Genomic DNA, 24,763 nt, shown 5'->3' with positions numbered 1-24,763 from the left:
TGCTTGGCTGTTTCATGTCATGTGACAGCATGACTGTGGGGTTGAACAAGAGCAAAATGAAAACCAAAGGCAGAGAATACATTTAAACTAGAAAAATAGAGCAAATAGTGTTTGTCAAATATACATGATTACACTAAATTAAGGTAAATAGTTAAAAGTTAAAATGATAGTAAATAACACTATGACACAACAGTGAGCAAAGGGGAAAAATACTACTGATACAAGTACTGCTGAGGCAGACAGTATATTTAAACTGGAAAAAATTGCAAATATACTTTTGTCAACTATAAATATTATAATACATTAAATCATAAATATTCAATGATTAACAATAATTATTATTATTTGATTATCATATAATATCATACATTATAAATTAGACTAAAATACGCTATGACATTACACAAATATTGAGCAAAGGGGAAAATGCTACTGATGCAAGTAATGCTGCTTCAGCCTCTATTGCTTCAAGTAGTACATAATTACTTAAAATAAAACTACATACACAAGAAGCACATATAGTATCATTGCTACCAGTCTCTGAATATAAATACATTTACTAAAGTGCTGCACTTTAAGACAATTTAAAGGTACTTGTCTTAATGTCCCCTCTATTCATGCCACATTTTATTTCTACTCCACTGCAACTCTACTCTACTTTTTACTGGATTAATTTTACAGTTCTAGTCAGTAGTTACTTTACAGATTAAGAATTTACGAATACAAAACATAGGGAGCTTATTAGATATTATGTTTATGAATAATATTACCCAACAGCAGCCTATAGATGTAGGCAAGTACAGCTGAAATGTTGACAGAAAATCAGATGGCAATTATTGTGATAATAGTCATTTCAGGGTTCCATCTTCATATATGTAGTGATTTGCTTCTTGTCAGCATTAGTATTTTAATAAATGTAATGTATTTTTCATCATTCAAGGATTGGACTATTGGTTGAATGTATTTGTAATAATGTAGAGGTTTGGACTATTATTTTTACTATGTACATTGTGCTTATTTAAATACTTTTATTACAATCACGGTTTCAATGCGCAAAATGTTGATTGATTGAATGATCACCCAGCTGACTCCGATCAGGATCTGATGTAAATTAAACCTGAGGCCCACAGGCGGGCCATCCGGCTACTTTGGTAACTTTTTCGACAACACCTTAACAGATAAGCTAACGGTTATATTTTAGATTATAGTCTTGGCATGTATCATTTGAAATCTTTGATTCCACACATGTCAACCTTTTTAAGCCAAATCCACATCATTCAGGTACTATCAAAAAACAAACAAGCAAAGTAAGTAACAAACAAGTATCTGCATCCATTTTCATCAAAAGACTGTTTTCTCTCATTCCCAACTGTCCAGTAAATCCATTTCAATGAAAATATTTAGTCAAAAACACAGTAATACGTGGATAAATGGTGAAAAAATAGCAAAAAACTGCAATTGTGGATACTTTTACATGCTTTTATGAGTCCAAAACTTTTTCTCGTTTCACAGCAGACACCATTAGGGCTCTGTAATGTCTTCCTGACTGCCAAGTTTGGTTGACTGCACTGACTGCACCCGCCTTGAAGCCTCAGCAGCCAATGAGTGGTCGTGTATACAACAGACAGTCTTTCTTCTATCACTTCTCTCCCGAGCCACTTACATGCAGGGCTCCAGATGATTGACGCATCACTTAGCCAATGAAATTTCTAATCTGGCAATATAAAGTTTTTTATGGTTTCTCAAAGGAAAGAATGCAAGTTTTTGCAAGTTTATAGAGTTTATGCCTTTTGCTCTTTATATAGGCAGTTTTCCCACCTGAGCACTTGTTTTTTTATTTATATTTATATTTGATTGATGCATTTATTTAGTGTATGTAGAAAAACAGTGACTTCATGCTGCTGTTATTTTGTGGTTACAAAATGGCGTTTTTGCCAAGCACTTAGATATTTCTTGATATTTCTATGACATTGTTATCAAATTTGAACTTGGATCATGTAATATTTTATTATGTGGAACCATTGCAGTTAAAAGGGGATATTATAGTTCATTTGCAGGCTTATTTCATTTTCTAAAAATTAGCTATTATTAGTAAAATAATAACGCTTATAAAATAATGGCACTGTTGGAGCCTATTCATATTTTTTCATATTTATAAATTTTTTGGAAAATGGTAAATCAAAATAATAATGGTAATAATGTTGATTAATTATTGAAAGTGGTAGATATATTGCAGATAAATGATAATTTATTATGATTGTTTTCTGCTGCTCAAGGCCCTCCTCCTATGATTGGGGCAGCTGGGTTCTCCTCTGAAGTCTCCGCTTTTTGTGTTGAAGGAGTGAGGAGTGAGGACAGTTTATCTACTGCTAAATTGACTTTTTGTTTTGTTTATTGTACGAAGTCAACCACGGTGATTATTTTTTATTTAAATAAATTGAGAACCTTTTTTTCAACCTGGAAAGATCTCCGCGAGTGCTTATTATTTTGCGAGTCATAGACCTCCTCCTCTGAAGTCTACTCTGATATTTTTACACTTACATCTGCGCAAGAGTAGCCAGAACAGGCACATACAGAGCTTCTGACTGTTTGGAGTCAAAATTTGGACTGTGACCTGTCAAAATAGCCCAAACCAAGAGTTTTTTTACTGTAAGTATTATTTTTTTTGGCCTTTCATGGCTTTATGCGATAGGACAGCTGAGACGTGACAGGAAACAGGATGAGAAAGAGGGAGGATGACATGCAGCAAAAGGTCACATATTGACTTGAATGTTTTTTAAAAGGTGTTTCGTAATATTTTTGCCAACATAGAAAAGATATTATACATTAATACATTATATTCACCACCACTATCAACTGAAACCACATGAAAAGTGCAGAGTTTTATTATACCTGTCTCGCACAGTACTGGGAAACAAACACCTCTCAGAGCTGGTATTTATTTCGGGGATAATTATATGATGTGAATATTTCTGGCACAAAATTATTTCTTTATAAGTATGTCTATGAATAACTTAATAATAAGAACTACACATTTGTACAGCACTTAGAATTGTTAAGACCCCAGAGATCATATAAACATTTCTATATGTGCTTTTCATTGCCTCTGCTTAAATATCCCTCTTCTACCAGAGTGTGTGTGTGATTGGTTGCAGGTGTGTTTGATTGCAGGTTGTCCATAGAGCTGATTGGTTCCAGCCTCGCACCCAGGAGTTTAAAGGACGGGTCTTCACCAGTTCCTGGGGGCTCTCCTTGGTCAGCCAGACTACCAGCATTTTTGATTGTGTGCAAGATGTGTTTTTGAATAAAACCATTTAAAAATGCTTCGCTGCTGGTGGTGCTTTGAGGACAGGAAGAGGAGAAGAGGATTTACTTGTTGCGCCAGGGTTTCCCCTAGGCCCTGGTCCTAACAATTTGGGGCTTGAAGTGAAGTGAGGTAGCCGTGGTTCAGTTTGTCTGTATTAGTGGCCTTCAGTTAAGTGTAGTGGTCATCTCTTTTGTTAATTAGTTGTTGTTGCTGTATGTTGTGTTTCTGACTGGGCAACCTGACCAGATAGCTGCCGGGCAAGTTCAAGAATTTGCCACCTTATTTTGCCTTTCTTATTTCTGGTGGTAATCCTGAGTGGGGGCATGCTTCAATGTATCGCAGTTGACTAGATTCCTGGTCTGCGATGTTGCACTGAATAGAATGTTTAAAGATGCCTCAAGCTCGGCAAGTCACTGAAGACTAGCTAGGTGAGTTAGCCATGTTGGTAGGCAAGTAAAGTTTGGGTGTCTCTGTAGTTTGTTTCGCTTAATGTTATACTTTGCACATGAACTTTGTTTTGTGTGACATGGCTGCTTTGTTTTTTTTTGGTCACTTTGTGATGTGTGGCTGTAAGTAAAACTTGTGCGCAGTAACTAGTTTGTGACCTTTTGTGGTAACTGCACACCACTTTTGTTGGGTCACCTGTGGTTGCAGCTTAAGTGTAAACTGGCAACATTTATATATAGTAGTGACTACGCAGTGACGCCTTGTCTGTGGTTGTTGTAGTCCATATATTATGCAGTAAGTTGTCCATATTTAAAGTTAAATTAAGTTGACAGTATGATAGATGTCCCTTTTACATGTCAGGATCTGGTTTTTATAGACAGATTCAATATTTAACTGTCATTTATTATCACGGTAACAGCATTGCATACATTGGCAGCTGTAAACACATTGTAACAATTCATCTGTGGGTTTGGTGCCGACCTGTATACTGAACATATAAGGAGTAGTTAATGTTTATAATCATCAGAGAACGTTAAATACCTTTTTGGTTCCTATCTGTTCCCCAAACATACTCGTATGTGTGTGTGAATGTTAAAAAGGGGGGAGGTGTTATGACCCTAGAGGTCTTGTGAATGTTTCTATTGTTTGTGCTTGTATCTGTTTCAGTAACCCTCTGTTACCTGAGTGTGTGTGATTGGTTTCAGGTGTGTTTGCGTGAAGGTTGCCCAGGGAGCTGATTGGTTCCTTCCTTGCAGCCAGGAGTTTAAGGGCCAGCTACTCCCGGTTCCTCTGGGCTCTACTCGGTCAGCCAGACTGCCAGCATGTTTGTGTGCAAGATGTGTTTTTGAATAAAACCATTTAAAAATGCTTTGCTGCTGGTGGTGCTTGGGACAGGAAGAGGGTAGTCCCATTTTCATATTGCACCAGGGTTTCCCCTAGGCCCTGGTTGTGACATAATGAAGGATGGATTGTTTAATTAGTTGAGAAATGTTCCTCACTTAAGCTAAAACTCTTTAAAAAAACATTTGAATGAGCTGGAAAATGCTAAAATTAGCTCAGCTTGAAACCTCTACAAATCAGTCATCTTGCACTATAGTTTATTACAATAAAACAGGTATCACAGTTAAAATACCTGAAACTGCCTATTGTCCTTTTCTTAATGGTTAGAAACATATTTATGATTAACTTTCATCAAATATGCTTCCTTAGGGGGATGAATACTTCGAACCAATTAGTTCATTAGATTTGCTGTCAGATTGTAATATTTTCAATATTCTAATATTCCCAAAATGCCTATATATAAATAGATTTTTTTTTTTTTTTTTTCCTTCTGTATGCTCATGATGTTGACATGATTTTGTTTTGCCAGGTTAGTGCAACAGTGAGACTTTAATCATTATTAACTTGGTCAGTCCAAGCAGTTTGAAGGAGCAGCAGAGAAAGGTGGGGGATGGGCAGCTCACACAGCTCTGCAGCTCTGAGGCAGCAGCAGTGCTGGTGGAAGGGGGGAACGGCCCCTCCCCTTGATGGGCCATTTACCAAGGCTGCACTGAAGCAGCCGCTTGGTAACAAGTTACAATGATTTAAAATAAAGCAAGAAGTACTTGAATAATTGTGCTAAATTGCTTTTCACTTCACGATAGTTATCATGAATTTGTGTTGGAATATTGCTTAAACCTGAATTCATGACAGACTACTGTGTTTTGTGGCTCTGTTCAAAGGGTCACAGGCAGGTCAGGCCAATTAAGCACCTGAACCCCACAGTTTTTTCAGAGAATGCTGCATTCAGGAAATATGGGAATTGCAGACTTACTGACAAAATGTGTTTATGCTAAACTGGAAAACTGCTCATCCTAGATGTTATACTTTTTAACTCAGAATCAAGGCTTAAAAAAAACATATTGTGTATATATATATATAATTAAGCAATTAATTTGGAGTAATTCACTTCAAAAGTAGTAGATTTTTTTTAATTGTAAAACGTCCCTCCGACATGAAGTCCCACAAGTCCAAAACTCTCCTTGTGTACCTGAATGCATCGTCAAAGAACATGCCTGGGCAAAGGGAGTCGCAGAGGCTTTAGCGACTGAGAGATCATCATGCGCGATGTGCCAGATATGAAGTGAAAATGGAAGCAAAGAACCAGATAGAGCATGAACAAAGACTACGACTTATGGAGGTAAGATATATTTAATTTTTTATCTGATTGTGTTAGCCTGTGTTTTGTTTGGAAACTTTGCTAGCTAACTGTTGTATTCTCCAGCCTGTTACCTGAGTGAAGAGTGCCGTTAAGCTAATGTAACTTTCGTTTATCAAGAAAAGGGTAACTTTAGTTCGTAAGGTAGCAAAACACACTATATGGCAGCCTGTGTGTTATTGCAACTTTATATGATATCAAATATATTATAATATTAAATAATATATAATATAAAAAAATAATATATATTTATCATTTTTTCCTGTAAACTCTAAGGTTAAATGACAGTTAAAAATAGAAATATAAATAAGTTGCTGGTAGTTTCCTCACCATCAAAACCACAAAGTATAATCTAAAAAATGAAATCATCTAAAGAACTAGTTTCTAAACGGTGGCGATTTTCATTATGTCCCTCGGGTGTCCGTGCGTCAGCCGACTGCGCAGTTTGGACTTCATCCCTCACGTTAATACCTGCTCACATACATATGTTGTCCTAAACATACAGACTACCTTTGATGCAAATGCTGTCTTTTATAAAGTAATGTCAAACGATCAGATGTAGATTCGTACTTTAACGGTGCACTACACTCGCAGTTTGATCAGCTCCATTCGGAGTTCCTCTCTCACGTGCGTAATCCCTCTCCAGCTGAGTGAAGACAGTTAATCGACTTTTAAACTCAGCTATGAGCCCCAACAGTGTGTTCCTGTACGTGTCCATACTTTGGTAATCCACAGGTACAGATTTTAGACAGGAGAAGTGGGCTGGGTTGTGCTGGGACAGCTGCGCCTGCCACAGAGCACATTTCATTTGTAAAGCACGAGCGCTGTCGGAGTACTCTGTGATGAGTTTGTTGCGGCCCTGCATGTTAACATTCATCACATTCAAATGTTCTGTAATGTCCACTGAAAAAGCAAGACCTGTAACCCTGTCTGGCTTATCTTACTCTGCCACTTGCTTTCCTCTCTGTGCCATGAATTGAGCGATCTCTGTGCGTAATTGAAAGAAGCGTCTGAGCACCGCTCCTTGGCTCAACCAGCGGACCTCAGTGTGAGGGCAGCTCATGCCTAATATCGTGATCAGATAAACGATCATCAAATTCTCTATATATACATCTATAAAAATCTCTCTATAAAAATATAAATAGGCATATATATATATATATATATATATATATATTTTTTTTTTCTTCCCCTTCCCCAAAATGTCTCGCGGGCCTGATGAGACCTCCTGGCGGGCCGCATCTGGCCCGCGGGCCGTTTCTTTGATACCCCTGGGCTAACAAATACCCACTGTAACTTTACCTAGGAAAATATTGCTTGTGGACCTGGTGGCAGGCAGAAGAGCTGTTGAGAATAAATAGAAAAACTTAATCTTATGGCTGATGGTTTCGTTTGCTTATGTAGGTCATATAGAGACATCAGGACTAAACTGATTCTGTTTTCAAAAATAAAACAGTTAAAAACTCCTTAAGATAAAAAAGTCAAAATGAATTATTAGATAATAGTCATAAATATGAGATAAAAACAGTGAGAATTATGACATTCAAAAGACATTATGAGATAGAAAGTCAACAGTTTGATAAGGAGTCAAAAATGAGGTAAAAAGTCAAAATTATAAGATTAAATAGCAACCTTTATCAACCACCATCAAGTTCCAGTTTTGGCCCTCCAACATAAAAGGTTTGAGCAGTTCTGCTCTAGAATAATATGGATCACTATTCTAGTGCAACACCACCTTTAACTATAACCCCATTGATAAACATATCACTTAATTTAAATATTTGCATGACCAGAAAGTGAACAATATAAGCCTTTTAAGAGTTGAATTACAATAGACTGTACAGGTGGACCTAATAAAGTTAAAGTTAAGACTGAGTGTGTTTATGCTGTATTTGTTTCATTGTTTGTTGTTCTGTAACATCATTGCTTTTTGTTAATTTAATAACCTTTCATTTTACAGATGATGAACAGAAAGAAAAATGAGGAAAAAGAGGCACAAGACAAAGTGGTATGTATTCCTTTTGGCTTGTTTTTTATTCTGATGTGGTGTGTAGCAACAGAAACTAGTATTGGATTAAAGTATTCATTCTTTTTATTGCATATATCCCACCCATGTAGTCAGTTTATCTAGGGTGCAACAGGAAGACTTGTCCTTTGCCAGTGAAAACTAGAACTTATCTCCAAAATTTCACAACTCGTTTCGGTGATTTCAGATCACATTTGAAGAAAATGAGGGATGTCCCGATCAGGTTATTTTTACCCCGATCCCGATCCGAGTCCTTTAATATTTAGATAATGCCGATACCGAGTCCCGATCCGATACTTGTCCCTAACTAATATTTTCCTGGATAATACAGCTGCATTAAGAAAAAAGGTACCTGCATCCAAGCTGTTCCTTAATAGGTTTTTTTATTTTGTTGAAACAAAGTATATACTTTCATATGGCTCTTTCTTATTCTGCACATGCTATTGCAACATTGGCCGACCACCTTCCATGTGTTAGCAGGTGAGTCTGTGACGCTGCACTGTGACAGCAGACCCTCGTGTACAGCCAGCTGAAGTGTGTGCGAGATGCAGCCCATTCTTGGTACCTCTATATCATCCATTGCTTTTTTCATATTCCTAATGTTGTCACGTAAAATAACGTGGACGCGTTGCTTGTCTATTTCACACGCGTTCAGCAATACTGTCAACTAGTGCGCATACCGGCACGTTGTAATTCGAAAGTGGAGTCAATATAATGTAATGCTGAGATGGTAGGGCATACCGGGTATTCAAAAACTCCAGGTGACAAAGAAAACCCTGATCCTCTACCACAGAGATGAGCTGGTTATCCAGCGGGATTAATTCAGTTACCTTCTCTGTAATGTGTTTGGCCATGTCGCTGTCTCAAGGATATTTATCTATCCTTTCGAGAGTATCTGCAAGTGTTTGCTGCTTCAGTGCATTTACCTGTATTGCTTGAGTGAACTTGTTGTTTAACTGAGTGTTTTTGTTTTTTATGTGCCGTATGAAATGTGTAGTATTAAATGCAGCTCTTTTATTATCCTCTCGCGGTCGTATTGCAGATGTTACATGTCGCCGTTGGACTGCTTTCGCTTTCTAAATGACCAATTTCCACACTGCAGACATTTTATCCACAGGTTTGCCAGAGTAACGTGACACGCGTGTCTGCACTCTGCCACAAATTGTGATCTGGGTCCACGTTCAAAATTGCCGATTCCGATCAGTGAAAAAATGCCCATTTCGGCCCTGATCCCGATCCTGCAGATCGGATCGGGACATCCCTAAAAAAAATCATTGTTTTTTATTCATGTCAATGTAATTTATTTATTGCTTGTGAGGCTGTTGTGGGCTCATAGTTTTCACAGATGACTCTGATTTGATAAATTCATCATGTTAGGATACTGCATTATAAATATTGACCACAACTATTGACAGCAAATTTTTTTTTTTCCAAACAGTCCTGGTTATTTTGAAAGAGATACACATTTGAAGCTAATAAAACACGTTGGGAAGCTAATAAATGATTGCATTAACAAAACAAAAAAAAGTTTTTGGCCTGGGACTGAAAGGGTTAAGAAGCATCTTTGTTTGGGCAGCGTATTTACTATGGCACAAATCCCAGTTCCAAATGTAATGTGCTGATGATACAATTATGTATTCAGCTGAACAGGCCTTAATATTATCTAAATGGATAATAGATATATGATGATGATCTGCTGTTTGAGCATCTTCTTCATTAAATTTCATCCAAATTTGTCCGTAAGTTAACTTGTAAATTTGAGTGAGTGGTTATTGTTATGGCTATTTCATATTCAAGACTAAAACAGTTATTTCTTTCTTTCAGGAGGACTGTGCTACTGATGTCTCATTATCAGATTTCAGCCATGACCTGGATGGTGACTACGTGCCATCAGGCTCAGAGCCCTCAGACAGTGAGAAGGATTCTACACAGGTCTACACAAAGTCCTCATTGGAAAAAAAACTCCCGAGCAGCACAGAGGAGGACAGAGACTGTGGCACAGACGATACCAGTGACGATGAGGGTAAGGAAATGACACAGTCCCAAATTACAGTGAAATCCTGTGTAAAAGGACCAAAACGAAAGTGGGACAAGAGACATTACTGTGTTTACTGCAAAAAAACCACAGAGCAAAATGACAAGGCACCTTCAGTGGAAACACAAAGATGAAAAAGAAGTGGCCCTAGCAATATGTCATCCACCAAAATCAAAAAAACGTTGGCAGATGTTAGAGGATCTTCGTAGAAAAGGCAATTACTACCACAACATTGAGGTTTTGAAGGAGGGTAAAGGTGAGATCGTAACCTACAGACAACCTACAGAACATGTTGATCCAGATGGTTATTTACCATGCAACATATGTTTTGGTTTCTTCAAAAGAGCTAAACTATGGAAACATGAGAAACAGTGTCATAAAACAACAGGTGAGCCTGAAGTTCAGTCGAAGCAAAGACGAAGAGTTCAAACTGCTGCCTCATCTCTTTTACCATACAAAGGACGATCGTCGCAAAGGTGCTCAGAGATTGTGAGCAGAATGGTAATTGATAAGGTCTCCCTTGAAGTAAAAAATGACCCACTCATTTGTGAATTTGGCGACAGACTGCTGGAGAAACATGGTAGTGATCGATCAAAGGATGGTCATGTCAGTCAAAAGATGAGAGAGTTAGGTAGATTTGTCCTCGCTGCTAAGTCCATTGACCAGAAAGTGGTGATGTTAAAAGATGTCTTGGTGCCTCCCAAGTTTCAATTAGCTGTTGAGGCAGCAAAAAAAGCCTCTGGCTTCAAAAATTCCAAGTACCGGTATGACACACCCTCTCTGGGAATAAAACTGGGACACTCGCTAAAGGCAGCCTGTGATATTGTGATTGGGCAACATGTAAAGGCGGAAGACGAAGTGGCTGCAGCCAGAGTCAGAAGCTTCTCAAGCTTGATATCCACAGAGTGGGACCTTTATGTGTCACGCCGTGCAAGAACTAACTTAGAGGAGGACAGGTGGAACAAAAAGGACATGATTCCACTAACAGAAGATGTGATGAAACTTAATAACGTCTTGAAGTCCACAGAGGAGGAGGCCAGACAGGAGCTCTTGGATGGACCCAACCCAAAAGCATACAGGACTTTGAGTGAGTGCCTCCTTTCAAAAATCATTCTGTTTAACAGAAGACGGCAAGGTGAGGCAGCAAAAATCCCTCTGCTGACCTACAAGAACAGAGTCACAGAGGAACCAAATGAGGATATCATGCAGTGCCTCTCCAAACTTGAACAAAGTTTAAGTAAGGACTTTACAAGGTTGGTCATCAGAGGAAAGAGGGGTAGGAAGGTGCCTGTGCTTCTGACCAGTGAGATGACAAAATCTCTCGATTTTCTACTCGAGCAAAGGAATGAGCAAAATGACATTTTGGACAGTAACGAGTTTGTCTTTGCCAGACAAAATTCAGAATCCCATCTCCGAGGCTCTGACTGTTTAAGGAAGTATGCTGCTGCATGTGGGGCAAGATGGCCTGAAACACTCACGTCAACCCACCTTAGGAAACATGTTGCCACGCTGAGTCAGATAATGAACCTGAAAGAAAATGAGTTGGATCAATTAGCTAAGTTCATGGGACATGATATCCGTGTTCATCGTGAATACTACCGGCTAACAGAGAACACGCTTCAGCTTGCAAAGATGAGCAAGCTGCTCATGGCGATAGAAAGTGGGACTGAGGCTTACAAAGGCAAATCGCTTGATGAGATTGACCTCGGCATAGAAAGTGAGTATGGAAGTAGAATATTCTAATTGTACCAAAAATACATTTTCAACCTTTTTTTTTATTTTTTATTTTATTTATCCTTTATTTTACCAGGAAATTATTCCACTGAGATGCAAGGTCTCTTTTACAAGGGAGTCCTGGCCAAGACGGCAGCATAAAAAGTTTCACACAAAACAGCAACATAAAAGTTTCAAGTGCTGAGCAGGCAACTGACTAAGACAGGCGAGAAATTCATCAACCAATAGCTCAATAGCATTCAGCACTAGGACAATTGCATTTACTGATCAAATGCTCCTTAATTCAGCTTTTAAAGACTTCCAAGTTAATTAATTTCTCCAGTTTGAGGTGACCCTGCAGCTGGAACCAAGTTGAGGGAGCAAAGACATTAAAAGCACTTTTACCAAAGACAGATTGAGTTCGAGGAATGACAAACATGATACGTCTATGTGACTGAAGGATGTGGTCAGTGAGAGTTTTAGGAGACAGTAGAGAACATAAGTAAGAAGGCAGATCATGTAGTAACGCCTTGTAAAGGAAGATGTAACAATGTTCCATCCTGTCATTATATAATGAAGACAAGCCAACTTTCTCATACAAGATGCAGTGATGGGTGCGGAGACCCAGACCACACACGAATCGCAACGCTGCATGATACACTGAGTGCAGCATCTTCAGTGAAGATGAGGTAGCGTGCATATAAAGAATGTCACCATAGTCAATAACTGATAAGAAAGTTGCTTGAATTAGTTTTTTTCTTCAACAAGAGAAAAACAGTTTTATTTCTATAAAAGGAATCGAATTTCACTCTTCACTTTTTTTGTGAGGCTCTCAATATGATTATTAAAAGACAGGTTTTCCTCTAGTAAGAAACCCAGATATTTATATGTTGTCACACGTTCAATAACCTCGTCCTTAGCAATAGTCTCTGCAGCAATCTGTAAGAAGAATGGGTCCAGACCATCAGGACCAGCTGATTTCTTAGTATTTATCTTTTTAAGTGCATCATACACTTCGTGCGCGTCTACAGGGCTGAAACTACAATCAAAAGGCATACATTCTTCCTCTTCAGGAACATTTTGAGGGAGATCTAGATGTGCTTCATTTTCAAACAACAAACCAGAAGATATAAAATGCTGATTCAGGGCATTTAGCATTCTAGTTTTATCAGTAATGATTTCATTTCCTACCTTTAATGATTGTGGTAAAGCACTGTATTTTCTGTGCCTGAGGACATTCCCTTTATTAAGGATTATTTAAGATGTCAGTCATTTCTTTAACATAGAAGTCTGATTTAGCTTTTCCAATTAGAGAGATACATATATTTCTTAAGTGCCTCAAATGTTTCCAGTCTGATTGACATTTGGATTTTCTTGCAGTTGCCCAAGCAATATTTCGAGAGTTTATCTGAAAACCATGGATTGTCACGTCCTTTGACTTTAAATTTTCTAAGAGGAGCATGCCTATTTATGACCTCCAAGAAAAGTGATTTAAAATAAGTCAGAGCCATTTCAGGGTCTGGAATCAGGCATGTTCTGTCCCAGTCATATATATAAAGATCATATAAAAATGCTTGCTCACAGAAGTATTTGAAATGTCTTTTGTATAGAATACGTGGTTGTTTCTTCGGGAGCTTTGTATCTCGCACTGCAGCAATTACGCAGTGATCACTGATGTCATCAGCGAATACGGCTGTGGCTTTATATTTGTGGGGAGAGTTAGTTAAAAAATAAGTCAAGGAGCGTTGACGTTTCAAGATGTTTACGGTTGGGCCTTGTCGGAGATTCTATAAACTGCGTCAAGTGTGCAGAATCGCAAAAATATTTAACAGGTTCAGAGATAGGAGCCAGCCAGTCCCAGTTTAAATCCCCCATAACAACAAGCACACTACTACAAAACATAGACAGGGATTCAGATAGTGAAGACAAAGTTTCCCTTGGAGCAGAGGGAGGTCTGTAACATCCCACAAGTGTCATAATACAACTAGACTCGTGCACAAAACCAATACCAGATCTGTGCTGGAAGTCTTTGGGAGTTTCAAAGCGTTCAGAGTTTATGTCAGGCCCTGGATTAGACTGCATGTTTCCAGACAACAACAACATGATTATACATTTCAGCGTGTGTGCACAATGCGTGCAGCTCACGTTTTTCTTTAGGTGAGATTTCCGCGTGAGTTCTTGGCCAGAGTTTTTAGGCATGAAAGTTATTTAGGAGGAGGAGGCTTAGGAGATGAAGTCCTGCGCACTGATCGTCAAACTAAAACATTTGAGTAGTTTGAGGTGATATTTTGACATGATTTTGTTGTTCTGTGTATATTATGTCATAACAGTTCCCTCATCTTCAGAAGTGGGACCTGTACAGGAGTCACTTATCAGTGGAAGTGTTGAGGTCCTCAGTGTGACGTCTTCCAAATCCACTCAAGAATCAGATGGTAGGAAGTTACTTGGGCAGCAACTGACAATTTCCTTTTCATCATTGATTATTATGCCGCTCACTGTTCTTATTCATCAATTATATTGTCTATCAATGTCAGGAAGTAATAAAATAATCACTGTGAATACCAATTTATTATGGTATTCACATTTAATATTAGCCTATGTCAGAATGATGAATTTAATGCTGAGGTGTTGTTTTGTTCCTGTAGAAGAAACACACGACATGACAACAGAGACCTCACCCTCAAGACCGCCAGACAAGCGGAAAAGGACTCAGAAAACAGGTAAATTCTTCTTCTGTCTTACTTGTGTTTCCTCCTGTGAAGTACACACTGTTTTATGATAGTAGAATTGTTCCGCTTTCACGCTTCCTGTGACGACGCTTCCTGTGACGCACATCGGGACTTCCGTGAGATCGAAAGCTGTTGTTTACTGTGTCTCTCTCCTTCTCCGTCTATCTCTGCTGTTTATTCTTCTTTGATTTCTTAGCCTTCATAGTCACACTGGTTTTGTACCTTAGCTAACGTTAGACTTTATAACCTGTACATATTTTGTCGAATTGAGCTTCTTTTACTGGGTAGTCTGTTGCTGCCCGGTTAGCTTCTTCAAACTAGCCTAGCTCATTGCTTTTTTGCCTTTCACCGCAGTCAACACAGCCTCGATAAACAAGTGTTGCTTGCTGTTCTTTAGTTACTGATAGGGTGTCTCTATTAGAGAGATGTGTCTGTGAGCTAGAGCAGCTTCTTTCAGCTAGAAACATGGGCACTGCAGATAGTGTTAGCCCCGGGCCTGATAGCAGGCCTGCTAGCCTTAGCACTAGCTCAGTCTCGTCGGCAGCTGCTGTGGAGTTTGTTCCTGCTTGGTTGCGGCGTGGGAGGGGGCGCAGGAGAGGGCGCAGGAGAGGGCGCAGGAGCAGGTCACCGGTTGTGTGGCCTGGCCAGCAGTCACCCCTCCCAACTGCTAACCAGTTTTCTGTCCTTGCTAGCCCTGTTGTTAGTCCGGCTGGCTCGTGTGCCTCCCCACTAAACTCCACACGCTAGTGATAGGGGACTCCATTACCCGCAACGTTAAGTTAGCGTCGTCAGCCACTGTTTACTGTTTACCTGGGGCCAGAGCTTCCGACATAGAGGCTAATCTTAGGGTGCTGGCATCAGGCAGGGAGAAACAGGGAACTCAGGCACACAGCACCACAAGCTAAAGCAACATTGTAATTCATGCTGGCGCCAACAATATTCGTCAGAAGCAGTCTGAGATTACAAAAGATAGCCTAGCCAGGACTTTTCAGGCTGCAAGTAAAATGTGTCGGCATCGAGTAATTGTCTCTGGTCCCTCACCCCAGCGGGGTAATGATGACACGTACAGTAGGCTTACAGCTATGAACCGCCCTCTTTCTGGGGTCGCCCCCACCTGCTGAGAGCACACAGCCTTCATCCTACTGGAGTCAGCGCTGCTGTTTTGTCTAGCAATATAGACAGGTGTTTAAAGCAGGTTTGACAGGTGACTAGAGAGCCTGCTAGTGTTATTGTTACTGTTAGTGCTGGTAAGGAGTCCACTAGCCTGGTTAACATGGTTAGTCAGGGACATAGCGCAGAGTACCAGACTGATTAGTTTATATTGAGACTTTCACCTTCCCTCGCCATTTTTTAATTGAATCATCCTCTAAATGTGTAAATCATAATAATCTAATCTTGATCTCCACCTCTGACAGTGGGGAAATGTCTCAGCAAGCACCTTACACAGTCTTACATTATAAAATACCGAAGCTAATCACTACGATATCCCGGCATCCCTACCTGCATAGGCAACCAAAACTTACTACTACTACTACTAAAAGGAACCTTGTTCCAATTCCTAAATGATCTACCATAAGCTCCACTGAACGGCCTGTCGATGGAAACTACTCTGATGAGCTTAAAACCCGAAAATGTTGCTTTATTAATATTAGATCACTGTCAACCAAAGCCTTACTGATTAATGATTTGATCACTGAGCATGAGCTGGACATGATTGGTTCCACCTGTTAAAACTGTTGTACATGTGTTTTATACTTTCATACATTGTTCCTGTCTTATATTGGTGTTTCATTTTACAGAAAGTTTGAACATGTCACGAGTTTTGTTTTGTGTGAGGCTACTTATACAAAAATGTTTTCATGCATTTTATAGTTGCAGAAGTTATTAAGTTTGTGTCAACATACAAATGTAAACCTTTAATAACAATAGGATTAAAAATGAAATCCTACTTTCATGATGATTGAAGGCTGTATCTACCGGTTTAAATGTAGGTACAATAACATTTTATCAGTTAAAAGTAAACATTAGGTTTGTTTCTCAGTCAGTTTGAGAGGATAGATCTCGCCTTTCTCTGTTGATATCATAAGTGATCTTGAGTTGGAAAAGGTTGGTGACCACTGTTTTAGAGTATCTTGGAAAGCAGAAGTGTCTAAACCCCACAGCTTATCCACAGGGGTGCCTCATGGGTCAGTGCTCGGTCCCCTTCTCTTCTCAGTATATACCACCTCACTTGGTGCAATAATTCACTCCCATGGTTTCTCCTACCATTGCTATGCGGATGATACCCAGCTCTTCCTGTCATTCCCACCAGAGGACACAACAGCCTCGGCACAGATCTCGTCATGCCTTGCTGATATCTCTAAATGGATGAAAGAATGTCACCTTCAGCTATCCAAGCCTGAGCTCCTTGTCATCCCAGCCAGTCCCTCTCTGCAACCACAGATCAACATCCAGCTCGGACAAACTGAACTCATACCCACTAAGTCTGCCCTTGACCTGAGCATCATGATGACGACCAGCTAACCTTTAAGGTTCACGTGGCCTCGATTGCTCGGTCATGTCGATTTGGATCAGGAAGATTAGACAGACCCTACCTGTCAGAGCATGCAACACACCTGCTGGTACAGGCTCTCGTGATATCAACCCACAACAGCACCCAGGACCCAGAAAATGTCAGGTCCTAGATTGACTCATCAAATCCTTTACTATATATATGCTTATACTGAACTCATTCTACTGCTATAAACAGCTGCTTTTTCACCACTGTACCCATCTGTCCTTCTCTCAGCTGCACCTAACTCCCTGGCTGCCCAACAATAATACTTTCACTTGTATAATCTGATCCGAAGCCCCCCTAATCATAATGCAATTTAAACACACAGCGCTCACATGTTTCTCTCATGATCATTCTTCAGTTGTGCTTCAGAGCAGCTCAGGCATACAGTAAGGTGACAAAGTTTACTCAAGGAAAGCATTTTTAATGTGGGCTTTTGTCACACTAACTAAAAACGATGATATACTGTAAAACTGAAAGTTACACAGCTACACAGCTGTGTTACACAGCTGATATTACAGCCTCCCCCGTTTTATTTTTGGTCTGACAATGTGTGTGAGTGAAGGAAAACATTTTAATATTACAATAAACGTATCTAACCTTATGTTTCAATCCTAAATAAGTTTTACAGTTAATGTTTGGACCCCATTTTTAAATGTTCACTGATTAACTATTTCTTTTAATTAAATTAAGGTGCCAAGATTGCATAAAATAGCATCAAATGGTTGTTTTCAAGGAACAACACCTTTGAATCATGGTTTTAATTTATATAATAATTTTTAATCAACCCAGAGCTTGGCTATATAACCCAGCCTTACTCTCTCTGCACCATTACGTCCCAGAAAATGTTCCTATGTCTCAAATATTTAAATTCTACCTCACATGCTAGCTTAACTGACAGAGCACAAGGCTCACCTTGTGTCTGAGGGTCCAGGTTCATTACTGAAGTCTGGAGGTCTGCCTCTGGACTCTTCAGTCCTCACAAGCAGACAGTTGTATTGTGGAGACTCTGCTCTGTCCTCCTCGTCCTGCACAGAAACACTCATCTTCTGCTCTTCAGTCAGTCTGAAAGATCAAACAGTAACACTCCCTGTGAGCTCAGACACAACCAATGCAAAAGAAATATGTTTGTTCAATAGTGAACACGAAGAGTGGAAGAACAGGAAGTAACACACACTCTCTCTCACACAGTCAAAGCAGTGAACCTTTCACCTGGTTATCTGCTTGTTTTCTGAAGTTACTTTAGATTTAAAGTGTGTCATTCAACCAGCTAGTTCATTGTAAGATTTCTTACTGACTCTGAAAGTAAAACACAAGATGTTGGATAAACACTCACCCTGCTGCAGCCTTCAGTGACCTCCTCCCGCTCTTTTCTGATGACTCAAAACAGTCTTTGAAAAAATGGTTTGAACTGCTGAAGCTTCCTTTCCTTCCTGTTCTCATATAACTCTCAATGAGGCTCCTCCCCCGTGATTTCCCGGAAATAAAAAGACTATTTGTGTATGTGTGTGCTGCTTACACAGATGTGCGTCTTTTGCCATCTGTATCTGTTTATCTTCATTTCTCTTGCCTGACGTGGGTTAAACTTACCACCTTGATTGCAAAGTTGATTGATCATCATTATAGTTCATCCTGTCATGGTTTGGAGTTGTTGTGTTTTGGTGTTTTTCCCGTGTTTACCCTTTCCCCCCTCCCCTTTGTGTTTCAGTGTGTGTGACAGGCTGACCTACTTTCTGTTCTCTCGGTCTGCGGCTGAGGCACACCTGGTTCTCATTAACAAGTAATCAACTCTCCATATAAGCCTGGTCATTACTCCAACACCTTGCCAGATAACTCCGTCCTGTTCGGTAGTGCATCACAGCCTTACTCTACTCGTGATAACTCGTGCTTATATATTTCCAGCGTGTAAGTTTGTCTTCACATTTTTTCCTGTCTCTCGTTTTTTCTAGTGTGTCCCTCGCTGTGTTTGTTTTGGTCAGCGCGTCTCCTGCCACCTCCTCTGGAGTTCTTTGGAGGTTTTTGCTTTTGTTCTGTGTACGCCTGTTTGCTCTGCACGTTTATTATTACATCACTTGGACTGAGCCCTTGTGTCTCTCTCCGCTCCCGCCTGGTCCAAACATTACTGAAGACATGTCACATCCTCTGTGAATCAATGAATGTCTAAACTAAATTTCCACACTGCCATCCTGTTGCCACAGCACTTCTGCTAAAAAACAAAGTAAAATCAGGTGAGTTAATACAGAATTGGCTGGTTAAAGTTAATATTGTCTTCCACAGATATTAATTCTCCAGCTGATTGTAGTTTTATGTCCCTCAGACCTTCTGATGAACACTACATGAAACATCTGATTGCCGTCCAGAAGAGGTAAGGACGTATACGAGAGGTATGAATTTTACTAAGATTATGTTTTGTATTTAAATATTTACCAAGATGAAATATTGTGCAACCAGCCCGGCCACATTTGTGACATTTCTGTTCAGTGATCTTTCACTAACAAGCATGAAGAAAAACAAACACTGCTTCAATTTAATTTAATGTTTATTAATTAATTATTATTGTTAATTTTAATAAAAATTGTTGTTTCCCCAAACTTGACTTTGTATCTTTTTTGTTCAACAGCTTTAACATTTCGAGTAAAGAAAAAGCATCATAAAACCAGGTATTAAAAAAGAACTGAATACTGAATACTACACAGTGGACTGCAGGTGGTCCTGTAGTGCATGCATTTCATTCTTTCATCAGAAAACAGAAAAAAATCAGAGGTTCATAAAAATGAAATGATGGTTTCTCGATCTGCTCCTCATCCTGAATTAACATGTTTATGGATTATTTTCTCTCCATGTTAGCAGCAACAAGAAATGTTTGATATACAGATGTTGTCAAATGTAACTGAAAATGGGTCCAGGTTCATTGCTGAAGTTTCCAGGTGGATCAAAGACAGACAGCTGGGTCCCGAAGACTCTGCTCTGTCCTCCTCGTCCTGCACAGAAACTCTTCTGCTCTGAAGTCAGTCTGAAAGATCAAACTGTCATTCAACCAGCTAGTTCATTAAGATGCATTTCTGACTGACTCTGAAAGTAAAACACAAGATGTTGGATAAACACTCACCCTGCTGCAGCCTTCAGTGACCTCCTCCTGCTCCTTTCTGACGACTCAAAACGGTCCTTGAAAAAACGGTTTGAACTGCTGAAGCTTCCTTTCCTTCCTGTTCTGTGATTTCCTGGAAATAAAATGATAATTCATTTATTACAGGAGAAAGGAAAATGAAATGCACTGTAGCAACGGGAGACAGAGAGCTGCCCTGTGGCTACAAATTAGGAGGGAAGAATACGAGCAACCTGAAGAGACACTTAAAGTATGGAATTAGATTTGTGCCAAAATAATCAAATAAAACTTTTTAAATATCAAACAAAAATACGAATTTGAAAGAGAATAAAACTCACCCAAGCAAAAAAGTAATCTCAAAATTAAAACTTATCACTTGCAAACAAATTATCTGTGTAACTGTGTAAATTATTGGTCTTTTACTCTTTTCATAACATATCATTTTGTTTACAGTTTCCTTTGTTTCTTTCTCACTGCTGGCTTTACGGTTGTGCTCCCAGCTGTCTTGTTTGAGCTCCCTGATTTTTTGTTTAGAGTTTTGGCACAAATCTCTCGGGTGGGCGGGTTCTTTAAGGGGTGCATCCTCATTGGCTAATGAGTTTTTGAGTGACAGCTCCATAGCTGGAGAGTTCACTCAGTGCCCCGGAAGTTGTTCAGCAGCGCACGAAGTTCTGGCGCGGAGTCCTACATGATCATTAACGCGTAAGTATTGATCATGTATGTTGTCTGTGTCTTACTAGACGTTTTGTTGTTTTGTTCTGTTGTGGTTAGTAAGTTTTTATTGAATTAACGTTAGCTAACGTTAGCTATTGCTATCAATAACGATTGCTAGCTAGCTAACCACACACACACACACACACACACACACAGACACACACACACACACACACACACACACACACACTAGTACTAACTTTGCAGAAAATCGGGCAGTGTAGGTAGGATTTTAAATGCAGGATTTTATTCGTAATGAAGTGCAACCAGCCCGGCCACAGGTGTAGGTCCTGCTCTGTTCCCACAATGTTACATTGTTCAACAAAGAGAAGATGACAGTCAAGATACATTCAGCCTCCAGTGATTGTCACGGCAAATTAACATGCTTTTTCATTAAAAAAGTTATCATCACATGCACTTACATATCTATGTTAACCAGAAAAGAAAATAGGCCGGTGTTACACGGTATTTGGTTAACCAGCAGATTCTGTGACCCGAAGTACTCAGATTACCTAAGCAAAGTTATCAATGCCACATGTAAAAATACTTAATTACAAATAAAATCCTGCATTTTAAAAATTCGTATTTTTGTTTGATATTTAAAAAGTTTTGTTTGATTATTTTGGCACAAATCTAATTCCATACTTAAAGGCCCACCACTGTGGTGTTTATGCCACGGTAAGTCAGCTAACTGTAACGTTAAATTATAAATCTGAATGTTAACTAAGCATATACATTTGTTAATGTTAAGTCAGTGTTACAGGGCAGTGGGCAATGTCAACTTGTTTCAAATGTGCTAGAAAGCCACATTAGCTTAGCCTGGAGCAACTCTTCTTCCCTTAAAGTTTTCACTTCACGGTTGCAAATGAATGAGCCTGACTTCCAGGCTAATGTTTGCTTGGTTCATGTGTTAGTTAACGTCAGTCCGCTGGCTTGAATGCTTGTGTCTGAAACATGCAGGGCTTGACAATTAACATGAAGGTTCATCAGCCATGGGCGTGGGAAGTATGGTGCTGAGGGTGCTGCAGCGCCCCTTAAAATCAGAAGAGATAAAAGCCATCAGCTAATAAAAAGCTTTTTTTTAATCTTTTAACTTTCAATAGCATCTAAATAGTTTGTGATACTTCCTGCAGAGTTATGCTATCCTCACTGCGCTGCACTGTTCTATTATATGTTCCTGTATGAGGAACAGGCCACATCTGTGTACACTCTCTGTATCTCTCCCTGATGCAGTATTCATTCTTCTGCTTATTATATTTATATATGTATTCCGTCTTCACAGACTGACTTCCTCTCAGCGCCCCCAGCTATGGCTGACTTCCTGTGGCCTGTCATCAGGTGTTCTGACGATTTGCGCTACCTGTTTTAAATGCTACGGTAGCAGGGAACATGTTGTGATACACACGATATCGGCTAGATCAGGGGATATTATAGTATTGAAATGTCCAAATCTGATTTCTATACAAGGTCAAAGGTCAACAACTGGTGATAAGCAAATTACTTCTATTTAATTTGCTTATAGCCGACAAGCAAAGGAGGCAAAAGAAATGGCGCTGTCTGTAATTGGTTGCTTGTGAACCCAAACAGCTCCAACTTTTTTTTTTGGCCTTTGATGCCTTTATTGAGAGCGGACAGTGGATAGTGTTGGAAACAGGGGAAGAGAGAGTGGGGATGACACATGGCAAAGGGCCAAGGGCGGGAGTTGAACCCGGGCCGCCGCATCGAGGACTGTAGCCTCTGCATATGGCCGCCGATTGAACCGCTGAGATAAACCGGTGCCAGCTCCAACATCAAAGCGTACATGTGCACTGTGTAGTTTTAGAAGAAATTTTAACTAAAGGAGAAACATTTTCATTGACTAATTTTCACGCCTAAAAAAACAAAAAAAACAAAGTGTCCTTGTTTTCACGCATTAATAAACAGATAAACTGACCTTAAAGGACAACACAACAGGACACTGTAACGTCAAAATGTTTTTGAGGTGTTGTAAAAGTTACATGGTGCCCTAAGACAGTTAAAATACACAGCAGCCTAATGTGAGAAATGGCTCCGTCTGCCTTCATGGTGCGGCACCCAGGCCACTCGGAGAGAGGCTTCAGTAGCTCTCTGATGCTGTGTCACAAACACCTTGTTTGTTGATTCATAGGACATTTTTAACTTCTGAGGATATAGCTGTTGAAAATGTCTGTACTTTGTGTCTTAATGACTTTTAACATTTTAAAATCAAACACATGGGCTTCATGCTGGATTGGGGCAGAATGAGGGCATATTTCTCCGTCCACTCTAAAATATAAACTAACTGATAACTAAATATAAACATATCTGAAAAGTAAATCTAAATATAAAACTAACATATAACTTTAATGTAAACCAACACTACAGGGAGGTAGAGGTGTTAACCATACAGTCTTCACAGTTGTAAATGTGCAATTACAGTGTGCAGAGATGTTAAAGGTCCCATATTATGCTACTTTCAGCGGTTTTAAAACACGTCCAGTGGGTCTTTAAAACACGGTTATGAATTCTGTTCCAAAAAAACACACACATCCAGGCTCTGAGAGAGCTCTCTGTCCTCCCAGTTTCTGCCTGCATTTACTCTGCGCTGTTTTGAGTGGGCGGGGATGATATGTTAATGAGGTGCTGCTATGATTGGCTGCCTGATCGCTTGGGTTCCAGGGGAGGTCGCAGACGCAGAAAACACAACAAACATGGCGGCACTCACAAGTGTTGCAGCAACCGTTACAGCAGGATGTCACTGAGTGGTAGCTTGAAATGTTGATGCCGGTGAGCTTGACTCTAGCTTTCTGCAGGCTACTTTGACATTACTGTAATGTTACTCCATGACATATCTTATAATAGTCGCTGTATTGGCCAGCGATAAAACACATATCCACACAGAGATTATGTAACGCTAGTTGTAAACTGAAGAAACAATCTTTTGGGGATATGCCTGTCGTCACTCATGCTAGTGTTATTCAGTCGTAGTTTCACAGTTTGATCTCTAACATACTCTATAATGTACACATGACGGCCTACTCATCATTCCCCTGTACATAAGAGTGCATGTGACCAGCTTTGGATTTGACACTGTCATTGTTTATGTTCCTACAGTAGCCTACTGCTATCTCAATTGTCCTTTTTCAACAGGTGCTTATGTGTGAATTGTGCAACAATGCCCACATGCTGCATGGAGACCCGACAGGTAATATAACCAAATAAGTTAATGGACTTGCCAGTATGATGTTACAGTTTGCAAAAGACACTTAATTATGCTTTTTATTTCATTAGGTTACGAGAAGAATAAATCAGCTGCAGAACCCACCCACCTGCGTGGTCCATCATCCTGGTCTGGAGCCTGTTGGAACATTTTCTCTCCATGCAAAGAACATACAGAGCTGACTATGGGCCTTGACGGCTCAGAGGTTTAGAGCAGTGAGTATCTCTCACGCATTTAATTAATGTTTTGATTTGCCAACATGACTTTCTATAATACTGTACATGTCAATAAAAGTGAGTAAATAAATGTTTGTTTTGTTATTACTACGCCTGTCGATCGATAAAAATATTTAATCGCGATTAATCGCATGGTTGTCTTTAGTTAACTCGTGATTACTCGCAAATTAATCTGCACTCTCTGCATCAGCTGTGTGCTCGGCCAGCAAGTGGTCTTTAAGACTCTCTGTACTCCGGTGGAAACTCGTTCACATCGACAGTAAATACAAATAACTTCTGTCTCGTCCAGAGAACTTGACATTTAAAAGACCCTTTCCTTTATAATAATAATCATAATAATAGAACACGCATGCGTTAATCGCACGTTCCAGCCCCAATATATATATATACATAAAAATATCGCTGCTTGCGACACGTGAATGAGGCAGATGAAGCGAAAACGGCTGAGAATGGTTAAAACGATCATTTTTCCTGATGCATAA

At 39.6% G+C, this 24,763-nt stretch overlaps 1 protein-coding gene and 1 long non-coding RNA gene across 3 annotated transcripts in view; one reads left to right on the top strand and one right to left on the bottom strand.

Moving 5' to 3' along the window:
• The window catches only part of LOC138583653 (protein NLRC3-like), a 35,202-nt gene extending 16,797 nt beyond the window's left edge, over window positions 1-18,405 (bottom strand). For both annotated transcript variants that reach the window (XM_069655599.1, XM_069655600.1), the window contains exons 1-2: window positions 18,345-18,405; window positions 17,924-18,073 (exon numbers count right to left, since the gene is read on the bottom strand). In XM_069655599.1, coding sequence (XP_069511700.1) covers window positions 17,924-18,054 — 131 coding nt within the window. In that variant the 5' untranslated portion in view covers window positions 18,055-18,073; window positions 18,345-18,405. The remainder of the gene's footprint in view (window positions 1-17,923; window positions 18,074-18,344) is intronic.
• A 2,351-nt stretch (window positions 18,406-20,756) lies between these two features.
• On the top strand, window positions 20,757-24,351 carry LOC138583655 (uncharacterized). The gene is made up of 3 exons (XR_011305433.1): window positions 20,757-20,816; window positions 23,976-24,030; window positions 24,117-24,351. It is a non-coding gene; the product is annotated as an uncharacterized lncRNA (long non-coding RNA).
• Window positions 24,352-24,763: the final 412 nt, after the last annotated feature.

This window comes from Semicossyphus pulcher, unplaced genomic scaffold, assembly GCF_022749685.1.
Source record: "Semicossyphus pulcher isolate SPU_LCO1_2020_fin unplaced genomic scaffold, fSemPul1.0.p SCAF_9, whole genome shotgun sequence".
NCBI classification, from domain to species: Eukaryota; Metazoa; Chordata; class Actinopteri; order Labriformes; family Labridae; genus Semicossyphus; species Semicossyphus pulcher.
The sequence above is the reverse complement of the archived record's forward strand: the minus strand, read 5'-3'. Positions and strand labels throughout refer to the sequence as shown.